The 21,584-nt window shown below is 40.7% G+C and overlaps 1 protein-coding gene across 4 annotated transcripts in view; it reads left to right on the forward strand.

Annotated features, from left to right (window-relative positions):
• CARMIL1 (capping protein regulator and myosin 1 linker 1) overlaps positions 1-21,584 on the forward strand; it is a 376,378-nt gene that overhangs the window by 176,904 nt on the left and 177,890 nt on the right. For all 4 annotated transcript variants that reach the window (XM_040353821.1, XM_040353823.1, XM_040353822.1 and 1 more), the window contains exons 5-8: positions 5,641-5,762; positions 17,060-17,157; positions 17,322-17,392; positions 18,006-18,079. In XM_040353821.1, coding sequence (XP_040209755.1) covers positions 5,641-5,762; positions 17,060-17,157; positions 17,322-17,392; positions 18,006-18,079 — 365 coding nt within the window. The remainder of the gene's footprint in view (positions 1-5,640; positions 5,763-17,059; positions 17,158-17,321; positions 17,393-18,005; positions 18,080-21,584) is intronic.

The following is a 21,584-nucleotide window of genomic DNA, read 5'->3' on the forward strand; positions in this document are numbered from 1 at the left end:
CTGAAGCAGGAGAGTGCAAAATCAGGCTCGCTCACTGCGTTCGAAACCAATCAGCTTCCAGGTTTTAGGCCTCATGTACACTGCTGCTGGTAAACGGACATTTAAATATCGTACCGATGCCAGGAAAAAAATGGTGTTAAGAACGCGATTTTGTCAGCGTTATGCATGGGCGTCAATGTGCGTTTAGCCGCACTAGCTTTTAGCCACGTTTCTCTGCCTCTATTCAGAATTGATGGTTCCCTTTGGGAGCCCATTCATTTGAATAGAAGTCGCATCACGATGATCCAACTTGCGGTGCGACTTGTGTGCTGAGGATCCTGAAGGGGAACCCCCACCAAAATGGAAAATAAATGGCGCTGGGTCCCCCCAAAATCCATACCAGACCCTTATCCGAACACGCCTGGAAGGTCAGGAAGAGGGACAAGCGACCATACCAACATGGGGGGGTTGGAAGCTTTGGGACAGGCGGGCCCTGCGCCTCCCCATACCCCAAAGCACCTTGTCCCTATGTTGATGAGGACAGGTCCTCTTCCCGACAACCCTGGCCGGTGGTTGTCGGGGTCTGCGAATGGAGGCTTATTGGAATCTGGAAGCCCCCTTTTAACAAGGGCCCCCCCCCACCCTATGTGAATGAGTATGGGGAACATTGTACACTTACCCACTCACCTAAAAAAAAAAGTATCAAAAATTAAACTCAGTAGACAAGTATTTTTTATTAAGGCAGCTCTGGAATCCTTTTCCAATTTTTCTTCTCCCCTCTCTGGCTCTTCTCCCTCCTCTGGCTCTTCTCCCTCCTCTGGCTCTTCTCCCTCCTCTGACGATGTCTTCTCCCTCGGACGATTCTTTTCCCTCTCCGGTTCTTCTCTCTGTGCTGTCTTCTTGCTCTTTAGCCGGTCTTCGCCGTTGACTTTTTAGGGCGTTCAGACCATAAACTCCCCTGCTGATAAACTTCAAAAAACGTCCATGTGTGAATGGACACATAGGATAACATAGAGGGGAGTTTAAGGGCTGTTAAAAAAAAAAAAAAAAAAATGCCGAAACTCCCAAAAACTTCAGTTTATCAGCTTCAGTGTGCATAAGGCCTTATTGTCAAAGCTTAAAGGGATTGTAAACCCTTGTGGTTTTTCCACCTTAATGCATCCTATGCCGATTTGGCTCCTTTTTTTTTTTTTTTACCACAAATATAGCTTTCTTTTGGTGGTATTTGATCACATCTGTGGTTTTTAATTTTTGCTCTATAAACAAAAATAGAGCGACAATTTTGAAAAAAAAATTTAATATTTTTAACTTTTTTCTATAATAAATATCCCCCAAAAAATTATAAAAAAAATATATATTTTCCTCAGTTTAGGCCGATACGTATACATATTTTTGGTAAAAAAAATCACAGTAAGCGTATATTGATTGGTTTGCGCAAAAGTTATAACGTCTACAAAATAGGGGATATGTTTATTGCATTTTTATTTATTTTTTTACTAGTAATGGTGGACGTCATTTGACAATGGGCAGGATGTCAAGTGGTTAAGTGCTTGAGTTTGCACTCTCCAGCGATAGTAAATAAACCCCATTGTGTACCTAAAAGTGGGGGATAGATATATATATCAACAGTATATATAGAGAGATATAGCGATATGCAGAGAGAGAGAGAGAGATCTTGATTTACCAAAACTGGAGAGTGCAAAATCTGGTGCAGAGCTGCACAAGAACTTGCACTCTTCAGTTTTAGTAAATTAACCCAATAATGTTTCTATAAATATACTTCCAAATATGCAATTTGCCCTACAAAAAGAAAGAAAAGAAGGGTTTTCAAATCCCCGGACTGCTACTTCGGCTATATGGGCACTGCCAGCTAATCACTCACTCGCCGTTTCAGCCAATTCGTTGAGGGGTAACAGACCCGAGCACCTGATTTGTGGAGGGGCGGTTCAGTGTTAGGAAAGCGAATATTCATTCGCTTTCCTAACACACCTGGGTGAACTGCGAGTGACTAGCATGGCGCTCGCAGTTCTAGCTATTTTGAAGCATATTAGAGCCTGTGGCTCTAATCAGGTGCTTCAAAAACACCCCCCACCGCTGTAATTCAGGTGCCTGAAAAGGGTCCGGGTGGCAACGGCGGCCATGGATATATTCATGCTATGTATGAATCTATCCATTCGTCATAGAGGGGGTGGCTGGACAGAGGGGGCAGCGCCCATGTGCCCTTATGAATGCACTGCCACTGGTTCACCTTTTCATTCGAATAGTTGAACTTACACTTTAATGATGGTATCAGTGAATGCGATGACTAAAGAGTTTTCTGAATTTTGTACAAATGTTCAGATGAAAATCTAGCCATATAGGGCCAGCTCCGTTATCAACCAATAGCCTCTGTGACTGATTAACATAACAGGCTACAGACTTTGTGATTGAAGTTGTGGAACACTAGGCACACATCTTTCCAAAGATAGATCAGAAGTCTAATCTATGAATATCTTTGGAGGGTACCCTTGTGTGTTTTTTACCATTGGCTGGCAGATCTTTTTCTTTTTCTAACATGCACTGGAACAATAGAACAAATATGAGTGCTGCACTGCAGAAGACCCACACATTTCTCCTTCGAGATACATTTATGCATGAAAACATAAAAGAGGACATAAACACCAATATACTACATGCAGTAGGCCTTGTTATTACTTGCATTTGCCATCCAAATCCCTATTTCTATAGTCAGATAAATATTGATCACGGCTACACTCTGGTGTATCGCTGGGTTGTCATGGTTGTTTAATTATTTAGATGGTATTTATTTAATTCCTTTGAATATTTATTTAATTCCTTTGAATATAACCTCAAAATGATTCTTTAATCTGCATACATATAAATGCGTTAGTGAAATCCTTGGCTTTTCTTAGCCAGGGGCATGCCATGTAGTAATATATCCAGAAATATTTGCATGCCGTCTTCAGTGCGGTTGTATTACGTATTGGAATGTCAAAGGTTATATTGGATGTTATAAAAATGTTGCTACTTCTAGAATTGTGTTTCAATGAAGGACCCAGATCAGCTTTCTGGCAAACACATTTGAAAGTTGTAGGAAATATGAACATACTTTGGAAATTTGTCATATATACGACATTACATTTCTTTAGAAATACCAAATGTGGTGATGGTAAATGCAGACCAAGGGAATACGTATCTTGAAAATAACTTCAAATAAACTGACACTCCTGACAGCATTAAAGCCTGTATTATAGTGTAAAGCAGGGCACATCCCCTATACATTATTATTTAATTACCTCTCTAGGGATCTTCTGTGTGATATATGAACCAGTTGCAGAGCCCAAAGCACTCAAAGCTTTCCTTTGTCAGTGATCTATGTATTTGTAATATGGTTAAAAATCCTTTTCTATAGTGTTGGAGATCTACACACAGAAAACCGTCAAATTCCTAAAAATAAAATAAAAAATCACACTTTGTAGGGTAACATATGTATTCTATCTGTAATATATTTGTTACAATTTATCTATTTTTAGTTTTTGGCAATGCAGTGTTATTTTTTTTTTTTTTTTCACTTTAAACATTCGATAAATTCAGAGTTTGAAGAATTAGCACAATAGGAATCAAAAGAATTATCTATTAGTAATACTTATGCAAATGTATCCCGCTGCTGGTGTAATTTTCTTGTGTGGCAATTCATTAGACTGAAACCTGCAGGTGATGATGACAATGATTATTATTTTATATGTAATGTATATACCATAGCATTGTTGATTTATAGAATATTTGGTGGCTCTAGGGCAGGGGTGTCCAACTCCATTTCATTGTGGACCGCATCAGCATTATGGTTGCCCTCAAAGGGCCAGTTGTATCTATAAGGCTATATCAATTTGTACATTTTATTATAAATTTATGAAAAAAAGCCCTTGGTGTGAGGGTCACATGAAAAGGCCTCGCGGGCCGGATTCAGCCTGCGGGCCTTGTGTTTTGACACACGTGCTTTAGGGGATCAAGAAGAAAGTGTTTTTTCCCTGTTTTAGCAAATTGGACAATGCTTTATAAGGTTTTTTTTTTTTTTTTTTTGTCTTTCTCTTGATCAACTATGGGTTTAGGATTCTGTGGGTGCAAGTATTTAATTGTGTGTTTTTTTTTGTTTGTTTTAAAAATCAGTATACATCTGTCCGCTGACATCTGCCGCTCCATAGAGGAGACTGAAGGGTCCGATCAGGTTCGCCTGAAAAACTGACAGGTGGTAGGGGTCTTCAGCTGTGTGGCTGTGGCATGGCAGGGGGAGAATGAAAAATAAAAAATGTATTTCAATGCAAATGACAAAATAAAAATGTATAAAAAAAGTTTCCATCTTTGTGGGGGTGTAAATGCCACAGAGGCAGTTCAAACTTGCTGCCCTACACTCAATGTCCACTGACTGTTAAGCAAAGGTGCCAGATGAAGCCCACAACAACTTAAACCTTGTCTCCTCTTGGGAAGGAGATGGGTGGGCAGTGAGAACAGGCACGGGAAACACTCAGTTCCCTTAGTGACTGCTTGTCACAGCCACCACAAGAGGGTGCCAGTTCCCCAATCTAAACATCTCGCTCCAAAAGGCCGCAAATCCGCGGCATCTTAATCTGTGCACCTGCAAGGTGGTCGGGGGGGGGGGGGATACAGGGACACGACGCCTCGAGTAGTACAGCCCAGGAGCAAGGTCACTAATTCTAGTCGCCATTGCGACCTGGCGCCTGGGGTTTGTCGAGCTCTGCAATAATGTCTAGTGTAAATATGCAAACATTGTTAACAATACAGAACATATTATGAGGTATGAAGGCCCTACTTGAAGGCGCTCCCATTCTCCCTTGTAAAAAAAAAACACAAAACTTTGAAGTGTCTGGTTTTTGGCCAACATATGTAATTCAGCTACCAGTACCAAGTGTTGTCCTGTCTTGCAAGTTTTGGAATTTAACTTTAATCAAAACACTAAGCAATGTGGAAAGAAAAATGGGTCCCTAAATCTTGAAAGTATAGTTTTATGGAAGTTATAGTTGCTAGAATTACAACTAGAATTTCATTGGTTGATGGTGGCAGCACATATGGTAGTCCTAACAGGATTGCATGAAAAGTATATCTACAAACCTTTAGATCCATCAATTGTCATTCCTACATTCTGTCCATATTGATGCAGTATAAATGTAAGTCCTGACATATGTCCTTGATGTATACTCTATCCTGGTGAGAGGGACTTTCAGTGCTGTTACAGGAGAACAATGAAACATATTTGGTCTTCTCAGGGATGATGCAAGCACTTGTTTTAAAATGGCAATTGAAATGTCATGCAGGTTATATTAACTCCACTCTGACATGCTTTGGCTGGTTTGGTCCTCTGTGATCAAAAACGACAGGTCGCGACACCCAGTACCTAAGTTGTGTGCAATATTTCACCATCGTTGTGCGTATTTTAGCAGTAATATGTCCTTTTTCCAGGCTATATTGCTTCCCTTTTTTCTACCCACATCCTGTTATGATATTGCTATTATCACTGAAAAATTATGGTCAGCATGTGGTAATGTGGCCTTTGAACAAACTTGGTCATTAAAATTCAGTATATGTTACTATATGTAGATCTACATACTCTTCTGTTCACTCACTCAGATTTTTTTTTTCTTCCAGTTGGCAGTTGAAACAGAAAAGTACAACATAGCCATGAAGATGTCTTCTTCTGAAGATGTGAACGAAGTGATGGCACACATTGGCACATGTCTTCGAAAGATATTCCCAGGATTATCACCTGTGTAGGTATCATTACATAAAACTGATCGATCACTAAAACTGTGTTCAGACCTTTTGTGTTTTTTGGTCGTTAATGCATATGTGTATGGGATGCATGTTTAAAGGGAAACTATAATGGTTTTTAGCAATTATTTTTATATATATATATATATATATATATATATATATATATATATATATATATATATATATATATATATATATATATACACAAAAAGAAAGATTACACAGCCGTAGTATGACCACGTTCAGATTTCAAATCCTAACAATAGATCGCTCCAAGTAATATAATACACAGTTTGATATATACAGTGGGTAAAATAATCCCCTGCAGTTTTTGTAATTTTGCCCACTTACAAAGAAATGGAGGGTCTATAATTTTTATCATAGGTGCATTTTAAATGATAGAGACAGACCAAACAAAAATCTAGAAAAAACAAATGATACAAATGTTATAAATGAAGTTGTAGTTCAGTGAATGAAATAAGTATTTTGATCACTAAGCAAAACATGACTACTTAGTGGAGAAAGCCTTGTTTGTTTCCAGGTTTGTACACATCTCAGGAGGGATTTTGGTCCACTCTTTACAGATCTTCTTTTTTAAATCCTTAAAGTGGTTTGTAAAGTCTTGTTTATTATTTTTAACAACAATCCTTTTCTCGGGTTCCTCTTTGGCTCTCCTGGCCCCTCCCTCCTGACAAGTAGCACCCAAGCGGAGCCGCAGCTCCCTGTACCAATTCAGACACTGAGCTGTGGCCTGTCCCCTTTCTCGCCTCATTGGCTGACTAACTTTGATTAACAGTGGCGCCGTGCTGCTGTCTCCCCCAATGAGGAGGGGGGGTCCTGGGCAGTCGAGACATTCCTAGAACATCGCAGGATCTAGGTGAACCTCGGGTAAGTATTAGAGGGGCTGAGGGGGGTTGCTGCACACAGAAGGCTTTTTCGAATGCATTAACCACTTAACCCCCGGACCATATTGCTGGTCTCGCGCAGGAGAGCCAACCTGCCGCCGTAGAATGACGGCGGCAGGTCGGCAAGTAGTTAAGGGCTCATTTACACTTGCTTCAGCTTCAACACACATTAACGGCTAGTTTATACTTGCTTCAAAACATGGCCTCAGATACACTTTGTTAAAGCTCTCTGAATGCCAGTCAAAGCTCCTGTCACTAAATAAACTGGTTAGCTTACAGTCCTGTTTACACCTGCATTTGCTTGGTGCTTTGGTTGGGCTTCGGGGGAGGCTTTGGTGGGGCTTCAAGCAAGCTTTGCCATAGACTTCTATGGAGGCTTTGAACACGCTTTGAAGCACCACTAAAGCTCAATAGGGTATTCTTTTTGAAGCAAAGCCAAAGCAAAGGCAGGTGTAAACAGGACTGTAAGCTATTTTATTTAGTGACCGGGGCTTTGACTAGGCTGTCCGAATCCATATTTTGAAGCAAGTGTAAACTAGCCGTTAATGTGTGTTGAAGCCAAAGCAAGTGTAAATGAGCCCCAAGTTAAAAAAAAACCTTCTGTCTTTACAATCACTTTAAGCTTTCTTGGCTGTCGCTTGGCAACTCGAAACTTCAGCTTCCTCCACAGATTTTCTATAGAATTCAGATTTGGGGACTAGCTAGGCCCCTCCATGACATTAATGTGTTTTGTTTTTTAGCCACTCCTTTGTTGCCTTGGCGGTATGTTTTGGGTCATTGTCATGCTGGAAGACCCATTCAGGACCCGTCTTATGTGGTCTGGCTGAGGTAACAAGGTTCTCATCCAAGATTTTACAATAAATGGGCCCCCTTTCATTGGCCCATCAGTGTAGCAAAGTGGGCCTGTACCTTTAGCAGAGAAACAGCCCCAATGCATAATGTGTCCACCTCTGCGCGTGACTGTAAGGATGGTGTTTCTTAGGTCATAGTCAGCATTTTTCTTCCCCCAATCACGGCAAGTTGGATTCATGCCAAAGAGCTCAATTTTGGTCTCATCTGACCATAGCACTTTCTCCAAACCCTTCTCCTAATCATTTAGTAGTTCATTGGCAGATTTCAGATGGACCAGTCATGTGCCTTCTTGAGGAGGGGGGGACCTTGTGGGCTCTGCAGGATTCCAATCCATGGCAGCATATTGCGTTACCAATGGTTTGTTTGGTGACTGTGATCCCAACTGCCTTGAGATCATTCACAAGCTCCTCCCATGTAGTTCTGGGCTGATCCCTCACTTTTATCATAATCATCCTTAACCCATGAGGTGAAATCTTGCATGTAGCTCCAGACTGAGGGTGATTGATGGTTACTTTGTATCTCTTTCATTTGCGAATAATCACTCCAACAGCCGCCTTCTCATTAAGCTGCTTGCTGATGGTATTGTAGCCCAGTCCAGGCTTGTGCAGGTCTACAATCTTGTCCTTATGTGCTTCAACAGCTCTTTAGTCTCATCCATGATGGTGAGGTTTGAGCCTAGGTCGGGACTGACATGCATGAATGAAATCATGCGAAAGTTCAGCTGAACTTGCACGATTTCTTTCCCGTATTTCAGTCCCCACTTCGGGGCTGCACAGATGTCAATGGAAATCACACCCTGAAGTCGCCAAAAGTAGTACAGAAACTACTTTTGGGAGTTGGTACGGCCTCGTACCGATTTGGATTGTGCAATTGCTGCTGATTTGGCATGCAATTTGACAGGTCACTCAAATGTGAACCAGGGTTCAATGGAAGAAAGAGATTCTGTGGACAGGTGTCTTTTTATACACATAACAAGTTGTCATTAGGAGCACCTTCTTAAATTTACCGGACTAATCTGTGTACCACATGAGCACAGACTGTAACCAGTCTGTGGGAGCCAAAATTATTGTTGGTTGGTTGGGGATGAAATACTAATTTTTCTCACTGAACTGCAATTAAATTTATAGCATTTGTATCCTGTGTTTTTCCTGGAATGTTGGTTGATTTTCTGTCTCTCTCATTTAAAATACACCTATGATAAATTATAGACCCTTCATTTCTTTGTAAGTGGGCAAACTTATTAAATTTGTAGGGGATCAACTAATTATTTTCCCCACTGTATGTATAAGTGTGTGTGTGTATGACTATATATACAGTATCTCCCAAAAGTGAGTACACCCCTCACATTTTTGTAAATATTTTATTACATCTTTTCATGTGACAACACTGAAAAAATGACATTTTGCTACAATGTAAAGTAGTGAGTGTACCGCTTGTATAACAGTGTACATTTGCTGTCCCCTCAAAATAACTCAACACACAGCCATTAATGTCTAAACTGCTGGAAACAAAGGTGAGTACACCACTAAGTGAAAATGTCTAAATTGGGCTCAAAATGTCAATATTTTGCATGGCCACCATTTATTTTCCAGCACTGCCTTAACCCTCTTGGGCATGGAGTTCACCAGAGCTTTACAGGTTGCCACTGAAGTCATCCTCCACTCCTTAACCACTTCCCGACCGCCGCATGTATATGTACGTCCACAGAATGGCACGTACAGGCAAATGGGCGTACATGTACGTCCTTGCTTTCCGCGGGTCCGATCGGGACCCCCCCCCCCCCGCTACATGCGGCGGTCGGGTTCCCTCGGGGAGCGATCCGGAACGACGGCGCGGCTATTCGTTTATAGCCGCTCCGTCGCGATCGCTCCCCGGAGCTGAAGAACGGGGAGAGCCGTGTGTAAACACGGCTTCCCCGTGCTTCACTATGGCGCTGCATCGATCGTGTCATCCCTTTTATAGGGAGACACAATCGATGAGGTCAGACCTACAGCCACACCCCCCTACAGTTGTAAACACACACTAGGTGTACACTAACTCCTACAGCGCCATCTGTGGTTAACTCCCAAACTGCAACTGTCATTTTCACAATAAACAATGCAATTTAAATGCATTTTTTGCTGTGAAAATGACAATGGTCCCAAAAATGTGTCAAAATTGTCCGAAGTGTCCCCCATAATGTCGCAGTCACGAAAAAAATCGCTGATCGCCTCCATTAGTAGTAAAAAAATAATAATAATAAAAATGCAATAAAACTATCCCCTATTTTGTAAACGCTATAAATTTTGCGCAAACCAATTGATAAACGCTTATTACGATTTTTTTTTTTACCAAAAATAGGTAGAAGAATACGTATCGGCCTAAACTGAGGAAAAAAAAAATTATATATGTTTTTGGGGGATATTTATTATAGCAAAAAGTAAAAAATATTGAATTTTTTTCAAAATTGTCGCTCTATTTTTGTTAGCGCAAAAAATAAAAACCGCAGAGGTGATCAAATACCACCAAAAGAAAGCTCTATTTGTGGGGAAAAAAAGGACGCCAATTTTGTTTGGGAGCCACGTTGCACGACCGCGCAATTGTCTGTTAAAGCGACGCAGTGCCGAATCGCAAAACCTGGCCTGGGCATTTAGCGGCCTAAAGGTCCGGGGCTTAAGTGGTTAATGACGTTATCTCGGAGCTGGTGCATGTTAGAGACATTGCGCTCCTCTACCTTCCGTTTGAGGATGCCCCACAGATGCTCAATAGGGTTTAGGTCTGGAGACATGCTTGGCCTGTCCATCACCTTCACCCTCGGCTTCTTTAGCAAGGCAGTGGTCGTCTTGGAGGTGTGTTTGGGGTCGTTATCATGTTGGATGAGGGGCCTCCATCTCCTCTGCTTCAGTATGTCACAGTACATGTTGGCATGCATGGTTCCTTTAACGAACTGTAGCTCTCCAGTGCCGGCAGCACTCTTTCAGCCCCAGACCATGACACTCCCACCAACCATGCTTGACTGTAGGCAAGACACACTTGACTTTGTACTCCTCACCTGGTTGCCGCCACACATGCTTGACACCATCTGAACCAAATAAGTTTATCTTGGGTCTCATCAGACCACAGGACATGGTTCCAGTAGTTTATGTCTGGGAGATGGAAGAGTTGTGGATAAGCTAACATAGTAATTTAGAAAGCGGAAGAATGTATATAATTTACATAATGTAATACAAATGTTATATTAAGACTATGTAAGATTAACTGGAATTATGTAATGAAACATATGAAAAATAAATATATTAACCTAGAAAAATGGTGACGTGTTCAATACTTATTTTAGCCGCTATGTGTGTGTGTGTGATTATGTCTACTAGGAGCACTGTATGTAAACATCAGTTCTTGGTGAAACACACAGGAGCAAGATCAGTACCTGCCTCAGAGGCTGTGTCTTGCCAAACTTGGGCTTTATTTCCACACAGAGGTATTCAAGAGCTCCCAATCTGACAATTATAAAAACTCGTTGCAGGGTGAAGAAAATTCCCTGAGCAGACTGGGAGTTTATATAGCACCCAAAACTTCCAGCCCTGCTTCAGCCAGCTAAAAGAGCCTCTGCTCTTTTACTTTATCAAAACAAAAATATCTAGAAAACTGCTGGAACCTAGGACATGCATACCTGGAAATACAAAAATAAATTTTTATTGGCTTGTAATCAAGATAACATCTGTTGTGGTATACAGAAAAATGCAGCTCAACAGACGTTTTTTTTTAAGTGGGTGATTTTCAAGTGATTTTGCATGTTGCGCATATGGCAACCCATTCACTAGAATAGACTGCCCTATGCCCATTGGTTGCAGCAAAGAAGCTCAAGTACTAAAAATTATGGCCCCGAGTCGGGCACTTTTTTACATGTGCGATTTGCCATGCGACAATTGTAGCAAAATCACATAGCATCAGGGTGCCATTAGGGATTAATGGCACCCCATTGCGCATTTTGCCACAATTTTAGCATGCACTAGCACTTTTTGCCTCGGTGTGAATGGGCCTTAGGGTCAGAAGGTATTATTACTGCAATAAAATGATCAGGCGTGTAATTTGCTAGAAAGGCTGGTGTCCCAGGAAGTATTTGTATATTGGTATTTTTTCTTATGTGGTTAATTCATTATCAAAAAGCTTACTTTTAGTATAAACATTCAATACAGCTTTTACATTGACCACTTTAGCTGTAGTCGCTTGTCAGTAATACCAATACCTGTGGAGGCTGGGGCCAAAAATGGACTCTCTTGTAAGGGTTGAGGCTGAGCAGACTGCGAGCCCCACCCCTCCATTTTGGAAACGTGTTGTCACTAAGTGGATTCATAACCCAGTTGTTCAAGTTCTGTTGCTATACTTGGTACTGCCTACCTTAAACAACAGCGTGCAACATCACTTCTTCAAAGTCACTTTTCTTTGTCTGCATAGGCATAAAAACTTACTTTAGCTGTGTCTGCCTTTTTACTGTGTAATTTTATGGCAAGCATATGCAAATGACTTTGCCTTAAAGTGCTTCTGACTACTGCTTCACAATCTAATTTGCATAAATTTTCCTTACACTGTATGGAAGATGTTTTTCAACTCTTGTCTTTAGGACAAATTAGGGTCCGTCTTTTATTTGCTCATTTCACATTATACGATTAGGTGGCCTTGCAGCTAAAATGCAGTATAACAAAAGGAAAGGAAAAACAATAAACACATACTACTAGTTGTCTCTTGCAAGATTGACCAGGGAAAGGAAGCAGTGGGCACTGAAGTCAGTTATCATCTTTGTACTGCTGTGCAAGGGAGAAGTGCTGCCTCTTTCACCAATGTGTCCTTTGTATTAGGTCAACAAATGAAGTTGAGAGGTGGCCAGGGTGTTGGCATGAACAAGGTTGTTAAAGTTACCAAGAATAATGGTGGGTATTTCAGAGAGAGAAAGGGTAGACGGGCAGAGATGTCCTCAAGGCAGTGTGACACCAGTCCAGGGGGATGATAAATCGCCTCCTCAGAGAAACTGAAGAATAATATAAATACAGTGAACCTCAAAAAAGATGGGGAAAAAGAGAGAGGAGTAGGATTGAACTTGATAAATGTTTTGTGGGGATAGGAGGATTCCAACTACACCTCACTTTTGTCCACAAGTTCTGGATGAGTGAGTCCAGTTGGAGATGACAGCTGGAGAGGCGGAGTCAGATTACTGAAACCAGGTTTTAGTAATGGCAAAAGGGTTAAAGGAAGTGCAAATAAAAAAAGTTTATGGACAGAGGTGAGCTTGTTACCGACAGAGAGCTTTCCAGAGTGCATGAATAGGGGGAGGGGGGGATTATTGGTAGCAGGGCAATAGAAACTAGACTGCATAGATGGTGATGCTGCCAGAAAAAGTGTGCTGGTTGTGGAGTTGAAAGTTTGGTAGTAAAGGGCCAGGATTAGGAAGACTATCCGCAGAAGTTGGAAGAAGCAGAAGGGCGAGTGAAGTAAGATCAAGGGGAAATTTATATGAGCGCACAAGTCCCACTGTCCTTGAGTTTGTCAGCATATGGGTTCAATATCGGCAGTAGGTGGTGAGTCTTGTAATAAGGAGAGGGCATGAGTGAGGGTCATATAAAGTCATGTAAAAAACTAAGTAGACCTCATGGAAATTGTTGACTTTTACAACATAATTAAACAGACAAATATAGATCCTTAAATCTCCCAATGTGCCTCATTAAAACACCCAAATGCAAATAAAATGTACATTATTTGGTATATATATTTTTGGGGAAATTTAGGCCATTAGAATCTGAATTACTTTAAAGGGGTTGTTAAGGTAAAAAAAATGTTTTTCTAAATGGCTTCCTTTACCTTAGTGCAGTCCTCCTTCACGTACCTCATCCTTAGATTTTGCTTTTAAATGTCCTTATTTCTTCTGAGAAATTCTCACTTCCTGTTCTTCTGTCTGTAACTCCACACAGTAATGCAAGGCTTTCTCCCTGGTGTGGAGTGTCATGCTTGACCCCTCCCCTGGAATACAGGAAAGTCAGGACGCTCTCTACGTTGCCGATAGAGAAATGAGCTGTGCGTTAGTGGGCATTCTGATTCTCCTGTATTCCAGGGGAGGGGTCGAGCACGACACTCCACACCAGGGAGAAAGCCTTGCATTACTGTGTGGAGTTACAGACAGAAGAACAGGAAGTGAGGATTTCTCAGAAGAAATAAGGACATTTAAAAGCAAAATCGAAGGATGAGGTAAGTGAAGGAGGACTGCACTAAGGTAAAGGAAGCTATTTAAGAAAAACATTGTTTACCTTTACAACCCCTTTTAAATTTGGTCATTTTTTTGTGTTTGTATGTTTTAGCGTGGTACGTTGGGTGATTTTGATTTACCAAAGTTTTGTTATAACTTTGCGTGCTGGTGCTTTTCTTTGTTGTTTATTGGTGAGCTTAAAGATGATTGATTTCTAAATATACATTTTTATTCAAATAGTTCCTACAGATAAAGGTGATGTACTTGAATAGGAACACAATAAAAATGTGCCTTTTTTAATTTATTTAGATGTAATTTATGTACTGTGGTAATAGGAAATACAAACTTGGCATCAGAAGATGGTATTGCCCTGTAGCAGAAATTACTTCTTGTAGGCATTTTGTATAACTGCCCACCAGTCTCGGACATCGACTTTTTTTACTACTTTTCCATGCAAAATTCCTTCAGTTGCAAGTTGATTGTGGGTTTTCTTTCATGAACTGCTCATTTCAAAATTCCTTTACAAGGTTTTAATAGGAATCAAATCAGGGCTTTGACTAGGGTAGTCCATAACAACATTTTTTTTATTATTTTAAGCCATTCATTGGTGGATTTGTTATTGTGTACTCGATTATTATTGTGTTTAAAGACTCATTACCGGTAATTCTTCAACTTTTCCACAGATGGCCTCACACTCTTATCAAGCTCACTCTGACATAATGTATAGCTCGATGACTGTGGGTTACTCAGGCCCTGAAGTAGCAAAGCAAACACAAACCATAACATTTCACCATCATGCTTCACAGTTGTTTTAGGCTGAGTTCACTTTTGCAAATTGGATGCGGGTTTCCCACATACAATTTGCATGTCAGGAGATTGTGATCGGCTCTCTATGAAGCCGGTGCAAACACATCTCCAGAGCGGCTCCTGTGCGAATTGCACAGGAGTCCTGTGTGTCTTCTGGTCCGTTTCAGGTCCGAAATCAGACCTAAAACGGTGAACAGGGATGCATCGGAACCCTGCTCTGAGCCACCCTCTGCGGCAGTGTGAACCCAGCCCTACGGGTTTTCTCTCGAAATAGTGTCTTTGGTTTGCAGCAACTAATGTGCTCTATCCTTGATTGAGCAGTCTTGACTACACTGTTCCAAAAGGCCTGGCCTTTGCACATATGTTCAATGGCAAACTAATCTTGTTCTAATTGCTTTTTTGGGTAGCACAGGATTTTTCTTATTACACCTGAGTGTAGATGCATGCACTTTGACCCCAACTATTGTTCAACACCATGCAATTAAATTTAAAATGTGCTGGCCTGGCCATTCCTGGGCAAATTAGCCATTGCTTGAAACTTATGGCATTGGCAGAATGTTTTTCTTTGCAGTACAATGATTGATAGCAAATCATTTAGTGATCATTTTTAGATCCTCCTCCAGAGAAATTCACAACTTTTTTGATAATGTTAGAGTTCTACTGATCTTGGCATGATTGACACCACACATGTCAATAGCAAAGAGAACATCGGACCCCTAAATGTCTGATATGTACAGTAATTGAGGCTCCACCTGCATAATCCCTAAGGAGGTTCTAATAATTGTTGCACCTAATCTGGAACACTGGATTCTAATTTCATGGCGTTTAATATGGTACTTGCGTGTCCATTTGAAAAATCTGCATTTTTGTTAATTTATTATTCTAAATACACCATGAAATTGCATGCATAAATTATTCAAGTATTGTTACATTATCTGTAGACATTTTTTGAATCAAGGTCTAATGTTTGCCTTAAGCAGCCCATAGAGCGTCTTGATCCCCCTATCCACACAATGTGGATGAGGGATTTTCCATGCTAAACCTTTGTATTCTCACAGCCGGGAGACTTCCCCCCCACCGTCAGAAAGCACTGATCCGCGCTGCCAGCTAGAGCCTGCAGCGTTGATCGAGTGGGGAAAACCAGACAGGGCGCTGGTCCAGAAGTTGATCGGTAGACAGACTTCTGTGCAACCAAAGGGCCCATACACGGAACGAAATTTGGCTGGTCTCTTTATGAACTGGTCTAATTTCAATCCATGCAAGGACAGCTTTGGTTGATGAACTGCATTACACTTGTGCACAAATTACACTTTTCTGATGACCCCCTGACAGAATGACTTTCCTTTAATTGTTCTTAATGTATAGAGGGTGAAGGTGGGGATAATTTTGTCAATTAATCAGTAAAAAACTGAGAATATACATGGCAGGTTTTGTCATTTTTATGGGCACTTGTAACCGTAACAATTCATCTATTGTGTAACTAAAAAAATCTCGAAGATTGAAGTGGCTTTTCATTTAACTAGAACTCAATTTCTACTATTGCTCTATATTTCCCTTTCAGTTATTCGCTCATTCTCATTGTGTCTCCTTTATTTTCTCTTTTACTATCTGCCCTACAATTTCTCACAAGCTTTTCACGTTCAAATTTTTTATTTTATCAATTAAGATCGTAACAATCAAAAAAAAGACAAAGGTTGCTGCACATATTGCACAACATTGTAATACATTAAACGGTGAAGGCATAAAGTATAGAATTTGTTTGAGCCTTGATGGCCTAGTCCAGCCTACCCCTAATGGGTTCAAACTGCAGGACTGGGAGGTCATCACGATAAACAATAAATTAGCCTACACAAACTTCACTTTTGTTTTATTTTTAATAATATTAGTTTTATTGTATTTTCTTGTATTGTGACCTGTGACCGTTTCACTTGTTGAAGAGCTGATGTAAGTTAGGCTGAACTCTAGACTAGCATTTTGTGCAGCCACTTTTATGATCAAGGCATCCCTGGCAGAAAGCATAGTAGAATCCTTGTCCCCTTTTTCTGAAGTGCCACAGCGAGGTCAAAAAACAGACCCCAGCCTACGGTTTGGACATTTAAGGAGCAGCAGCACAGTGATAAGATCACACCTTTCTACTATTGCTTTGCTCCGTCTTCTCTCCCGGCATGTTTCCTGAAAACATTGCACTGTGGTAGGACTGAAATGGCTTCTAGTTCTAACCCAGCCTGAGTGTTGATGTACAGGGGATTGCAATAGTTTTATAACAAGGTGAAATCAAAAATGTGCATCACTTGCATTTAGAGAATGTTACCCTAACATTTCATATTCCGGATATGTGTCTGTTGTACCATGTACTTGTATGAAAAAGTATTCTGTTCTGTATGCATTGTAGAATTAATTAATTGGTGTATGAAGTTCAACTTTGTTTCAGAGTTCATACATTTTACTGATGGGTCAGCTGTACACTGTGATATTCTGAAATGTAATTGGTGCATTTCCTTTATTCTTCTTTCAGAAAAATTATGAAGAAAGTTACCATGGAACCACTAGACAGACTGGCAAATCTGCAAGCTCTGTGGGATAGCCAGACAGTGACAGAAGTCGGCCCATGTGGTATGCAACAAACGCAGCAATTAACAACTACTGAACAAATTAATTGTCAACAAAGATTTAAAATACAAGAGAGACCAACAGTAACGCATAGCTGCAAGTCAGGCAGCGCTATGAAGAACCTTGGCAACGATATGTATTAATATATCTTTTATATTTTTTACTAGGTGGGTTTTCACAAATGTATGCTTGCGTCTGTGATTGGCTTGGTATGCCCTACAGAGAAGAAGTACAGTGGGTACGTGCCTGATTTGTACTTTTCAAAGTCAGTTTAATTAAATTGTTGTAACTTCAGATTTTATCTAGTAGTTGGAAATGCTGGTATTTTTATATTTGTACATAGCAGCTGTTCTAGTTTTTCACAGAGACTCTCCCTGTCACATTCATTATGCTTGTCTGTACTACACTGAACATGTGGTAAAAGAGCATACCTATGGTGACAGAGCGATCTATATCTTTTTTTTGCTAGGGTGAGGATATCCAGGTGTCACATTGATACGCGTGTGCCATAATAATTTATAAATCGGTGATATTGAAGGCATACTCTGATTGATGTCCTGATTTTCCCCATCTATCCCTCCTAGCCAGAGAATTTCTGTTGGTGCCGTTTTCTTCTTCATCCATTACTGACGTCTTCTGTCACGGATTCTCAAGGAACTGGGGGGGGGGGGGGGGCTTTGAAATATTGGCAAACACATAAGTGTTAAACCATAGACACAGCGTGTATATCTATCTTTTATTTACATGAACCTGTTAAGATAATAAGTGCACTTGAGAGCTTTTTAAAAATCATTCTTAATGTGTAAATCAGTGCAGCAATGAAAATACAATTTTTCGATTCTTTTGGACAGGATGTTGATACTATCTACTTAACACAAGATACAAGGGAGCTGAACCTGCAAGATTTTAGTCACCTGGATCATAGGTAATGAGATTGTTACTTTTGTTGTACTGCATCTAGTATTGTTTTTTCATATTTGGCCTGTATTCTGGGGTACAACTGCAGATCGGGGGCCCAATAGCAAAATTTTGATGGGGCACCCACAGCAACAAATCTCTAGTTTGCACTTAGGGACAACTGTGACAATTCCATCAGTGATCCGAACATTAATTATGCCTGAAGTAAGAATAGGAATCAGGAGAGTTTCAGCATTGTTAGTACGTTAATAGGGGTCAGTACTGTGAACAGAAGTTGCAAGGGAAGAGAAGGACAGTGATGTGGGGAACCGTTTTAAATCCGCTGAATACATTACAGGTGAATCAAACAAAAAAAGGATTCAGTGCCTTGCTTTAAAAAAAAAAAAAAAACACAGCCTGAGTAGAATGCCTGTCCCCTGCCAGCAACTGCATAGTCGTATCCGTGGTCCAATTGAGGAGGTCTGGCATGTCCCCTGCTGAGTCAGACGCATACAATAGTTTTTCAATCAGAAAAGTTCATGCAACATGCTTGCTAATGTGAAAAATCTCACTGCTGCTGTCCTCCAAAAGCCTTGTCGTTGAACAGCTTGATTCTCCTCCATCTCACAATGGCCCTTTGGGTACAAAGAAACCTGAAAAACCCTCAAAGAAATTCCTGATAGAATGTGCAATCTATGACAAATGCATTACTCCAAAATTGATCTTTACTCCTCTCAATAGCGTTGCTGAACTTGATCCAGTGGAAAAAGAAGTGCTTAAACCGTGATCTATTCATGAAATTGATTCTGCTGTCTCAGTCTTAAACATCTCGCTGTACCTATTGATGTTTCTTCTTTCAAACAAAAAGAAGTTTGAGATGCTCTTAAAGGCTGCAACCAGCTCTCGCTGCAATTTCAGTATGTTAGACTTCAAGTAAAGGAACAGCCAACAAGAGCCACCCCACTATGAGAAGTTGAGTCCCCCACTCTCCCTTACATCACAGTGCACCCTCCTTTCCTTATGCTGCTGCTGGGAAGTAGCTGCATGCATTGCTAGAAAGCAGAAAGTAAGGGTCTGAAGCAGTACCAGAGGAGGGCTGGAGCTCTCCTGCAGCAGCAGGAGAGGTGCACGGGCCACATTAAATGGCCTGGAGGGCTGCATTCGGCCCGCAGGCCTTGTGTTTGACACCTGTGCCTTAGAGCCATTGTGGAAATTTGTCTTATAACATGTTGTAATCTTCATTCGCATTTGCAGAATTTTCTGGCTAAAAGCTTGACCGTTTAAGCCACTTGTAAATGACACCTCACATGTATGCCTTTGCAGTAAGATCTCTGACACTTGGCCAATTCATGGGATGTCACAATCACTTAAAAAAAATGCTGTAACTTAAAGCTTTCAGAAATAGAAGCGTTAATAGTTTATTTTTATCAATTAACAAAATGGAAAGTAAATGAACAGAAGAGATATCCAAATCAAAGCAATATTTGGTGTGAACTGCATCAATTCTTCTAGGTACATTTGCACAGTTTTTGAAGGAACTCAGCAGGTAAGTTGTTCCAAACATCTTGGAGACCTAACCAATGATCTTCTGTGGATGTAGGCTCCCTCAAGTCATTCTGTCTCTTTGTGCAATCCCAGACAGACTCGATAATGTTGAGATCAGGGCTCTGTGGGGGCCAAACCCTCACTTTCAGGACTCCTTGTTCTTCTATACACTGAAGATAGTTCTTTAGGACATTGGCTGTATGCACTTCATCATGCATTACCATCAGGGAGGCGTGTGATTGGCCTCAAATTTATTCTGCAAGGACACTGACCCCAAACATACAGCCAATGTCATTAGGAACTATCTCCATTGTAAAGAAGAACAAAGCGTCATGGAAGTGATGGTTTGGCCCACACAGAGCCCTGATCACAACATCAAGTCTGTCTTGGATTACATGAAGAGACAGAAGGATTTGAGGCTGCCTATATCCACTGAAGATCTGTGGTTAATTCTCCAAGATGTTTGGAGCAACCTATCTGCCGAGTTTCTTCAAAAACTCTGTACAAGTAAACCTAGAAGAATTGATGCTGTTTTGAGGGCAAATGGTGGTCACAACAATTATTGAATTGATTTGGATTTCTCTTCTGTTAATTTGCTTTCCAACTTGTTAATTGATAGACATGTTAATAGTTTATTTTTTATACCCTAAACATTCTTATATACCAAAAAGACACACCTTGCTTGGACTTTACTGGTACCAGAGAGGGACAACCACATCAAATTGTAAAACTAATTTTTTTTTAAAATCTTTTTCTGACCATGTGTCGGCAATGGATGATCTGGCTGTTCTGTGCTTCTGCCAATGTTAGGACGACGTGGTGCGCCATGATTGGCAAGTGTGTAGGGGATGGTTGGCTGTAGCGTCCTGAAGGGGCATAGTTTTATAAAGTAGTGGTGATTAAATGCAATATTGTCTGGCAGGTGATGGGACCAACACCTACTTATGGGGCCAACACCTACTATATAAGGAGGTAATTGGTTTGGTTGAGTTGTGGATGGTGGATTGCAATGTGGAACTGTGCTGAGATGAGGACCTGTTGATGGTAGATCTATATTAGATATAGGGGAGTCATTGTATAGCCATTTGAATATTGCTTGTTTGTAGGTGGCCTGATATGCGGCATAGTTGGATCTGTTACATACATTTTGGCAGTGAATAGTTGAAGTGATCCTTGGTTTTTAGGAATACTTATTGGCCTGATTGGAATGCCTGAAATTGCTACAATTGCAGGTAAATTTCTTATATAACTAGGTTGTGGCTCTAACTGTATCCCTGCTTTGTGTGATCTCTGAAGACTTGTACACATGATTGGATTTTCCTCAGACTTTTTTCCGAATGGCGTTGGCCATGAACTTGTCTTGCATACAAACCGTACACAATTGTCGGCCAACAAACACGAACCTAGTTACGTACTACGTGAAATTTCAACTCTTGAGTGCCACGTTTTGGGCACCTTCTGCTAATGTTGTGTTTGGTGAGCATTGATTCTGAGCATGCGTGTTTGTACTTTGGACTTTTGTGTGACGGACTTGTGTACACACAATAGGAAAATCTGACAACAGACTGTTATTCGCAGAAAATTTATTAGCCTGCCATCCAACATTTGTCGGCGGAAAGTTAGACAACAATTGTCTGATGGAGCATACAAACGGTCGGATTTTAGGCCAACAGTCTGTCATCATACAATTCCAGTCGGAAAATCCGATCGTGTGTACGAGGCTTTAGTATAGACTGCCATTGCAGGTACACACCAGCATATGGTTCTGATTGTGGACTGTTTCTTTTAAGTTAATACACAATACCTCTCCCTTTCTTATGGTTTGGGTTTTATTGTTGGCCTGTTTTCAAGCAAGTCAATTTTCTTTCAGGGTTTAATGGACGGTTTTTATATGAAATTAATTATAGCCTAATGGGTTGTTTAGGCAGCCCATTTATTGTTTGTAATTTTATGTTGTCTTTATGTAGGCCTGTGAATTATTCTTATCC

This window comes from Rana temporaria, chromosome 5, assembly GCF_905171775.1.
Source record: "Rana temporaria chromosome 5, aRanTem1.1, whole genome shotgun sequence".
Classification (NCBI taxonomy): domain Eukaryota; kingdom Metazoa; phylum Chordata; class Amphibia; order Anura; family Ranidae; genus Rana; species Rana temporaria.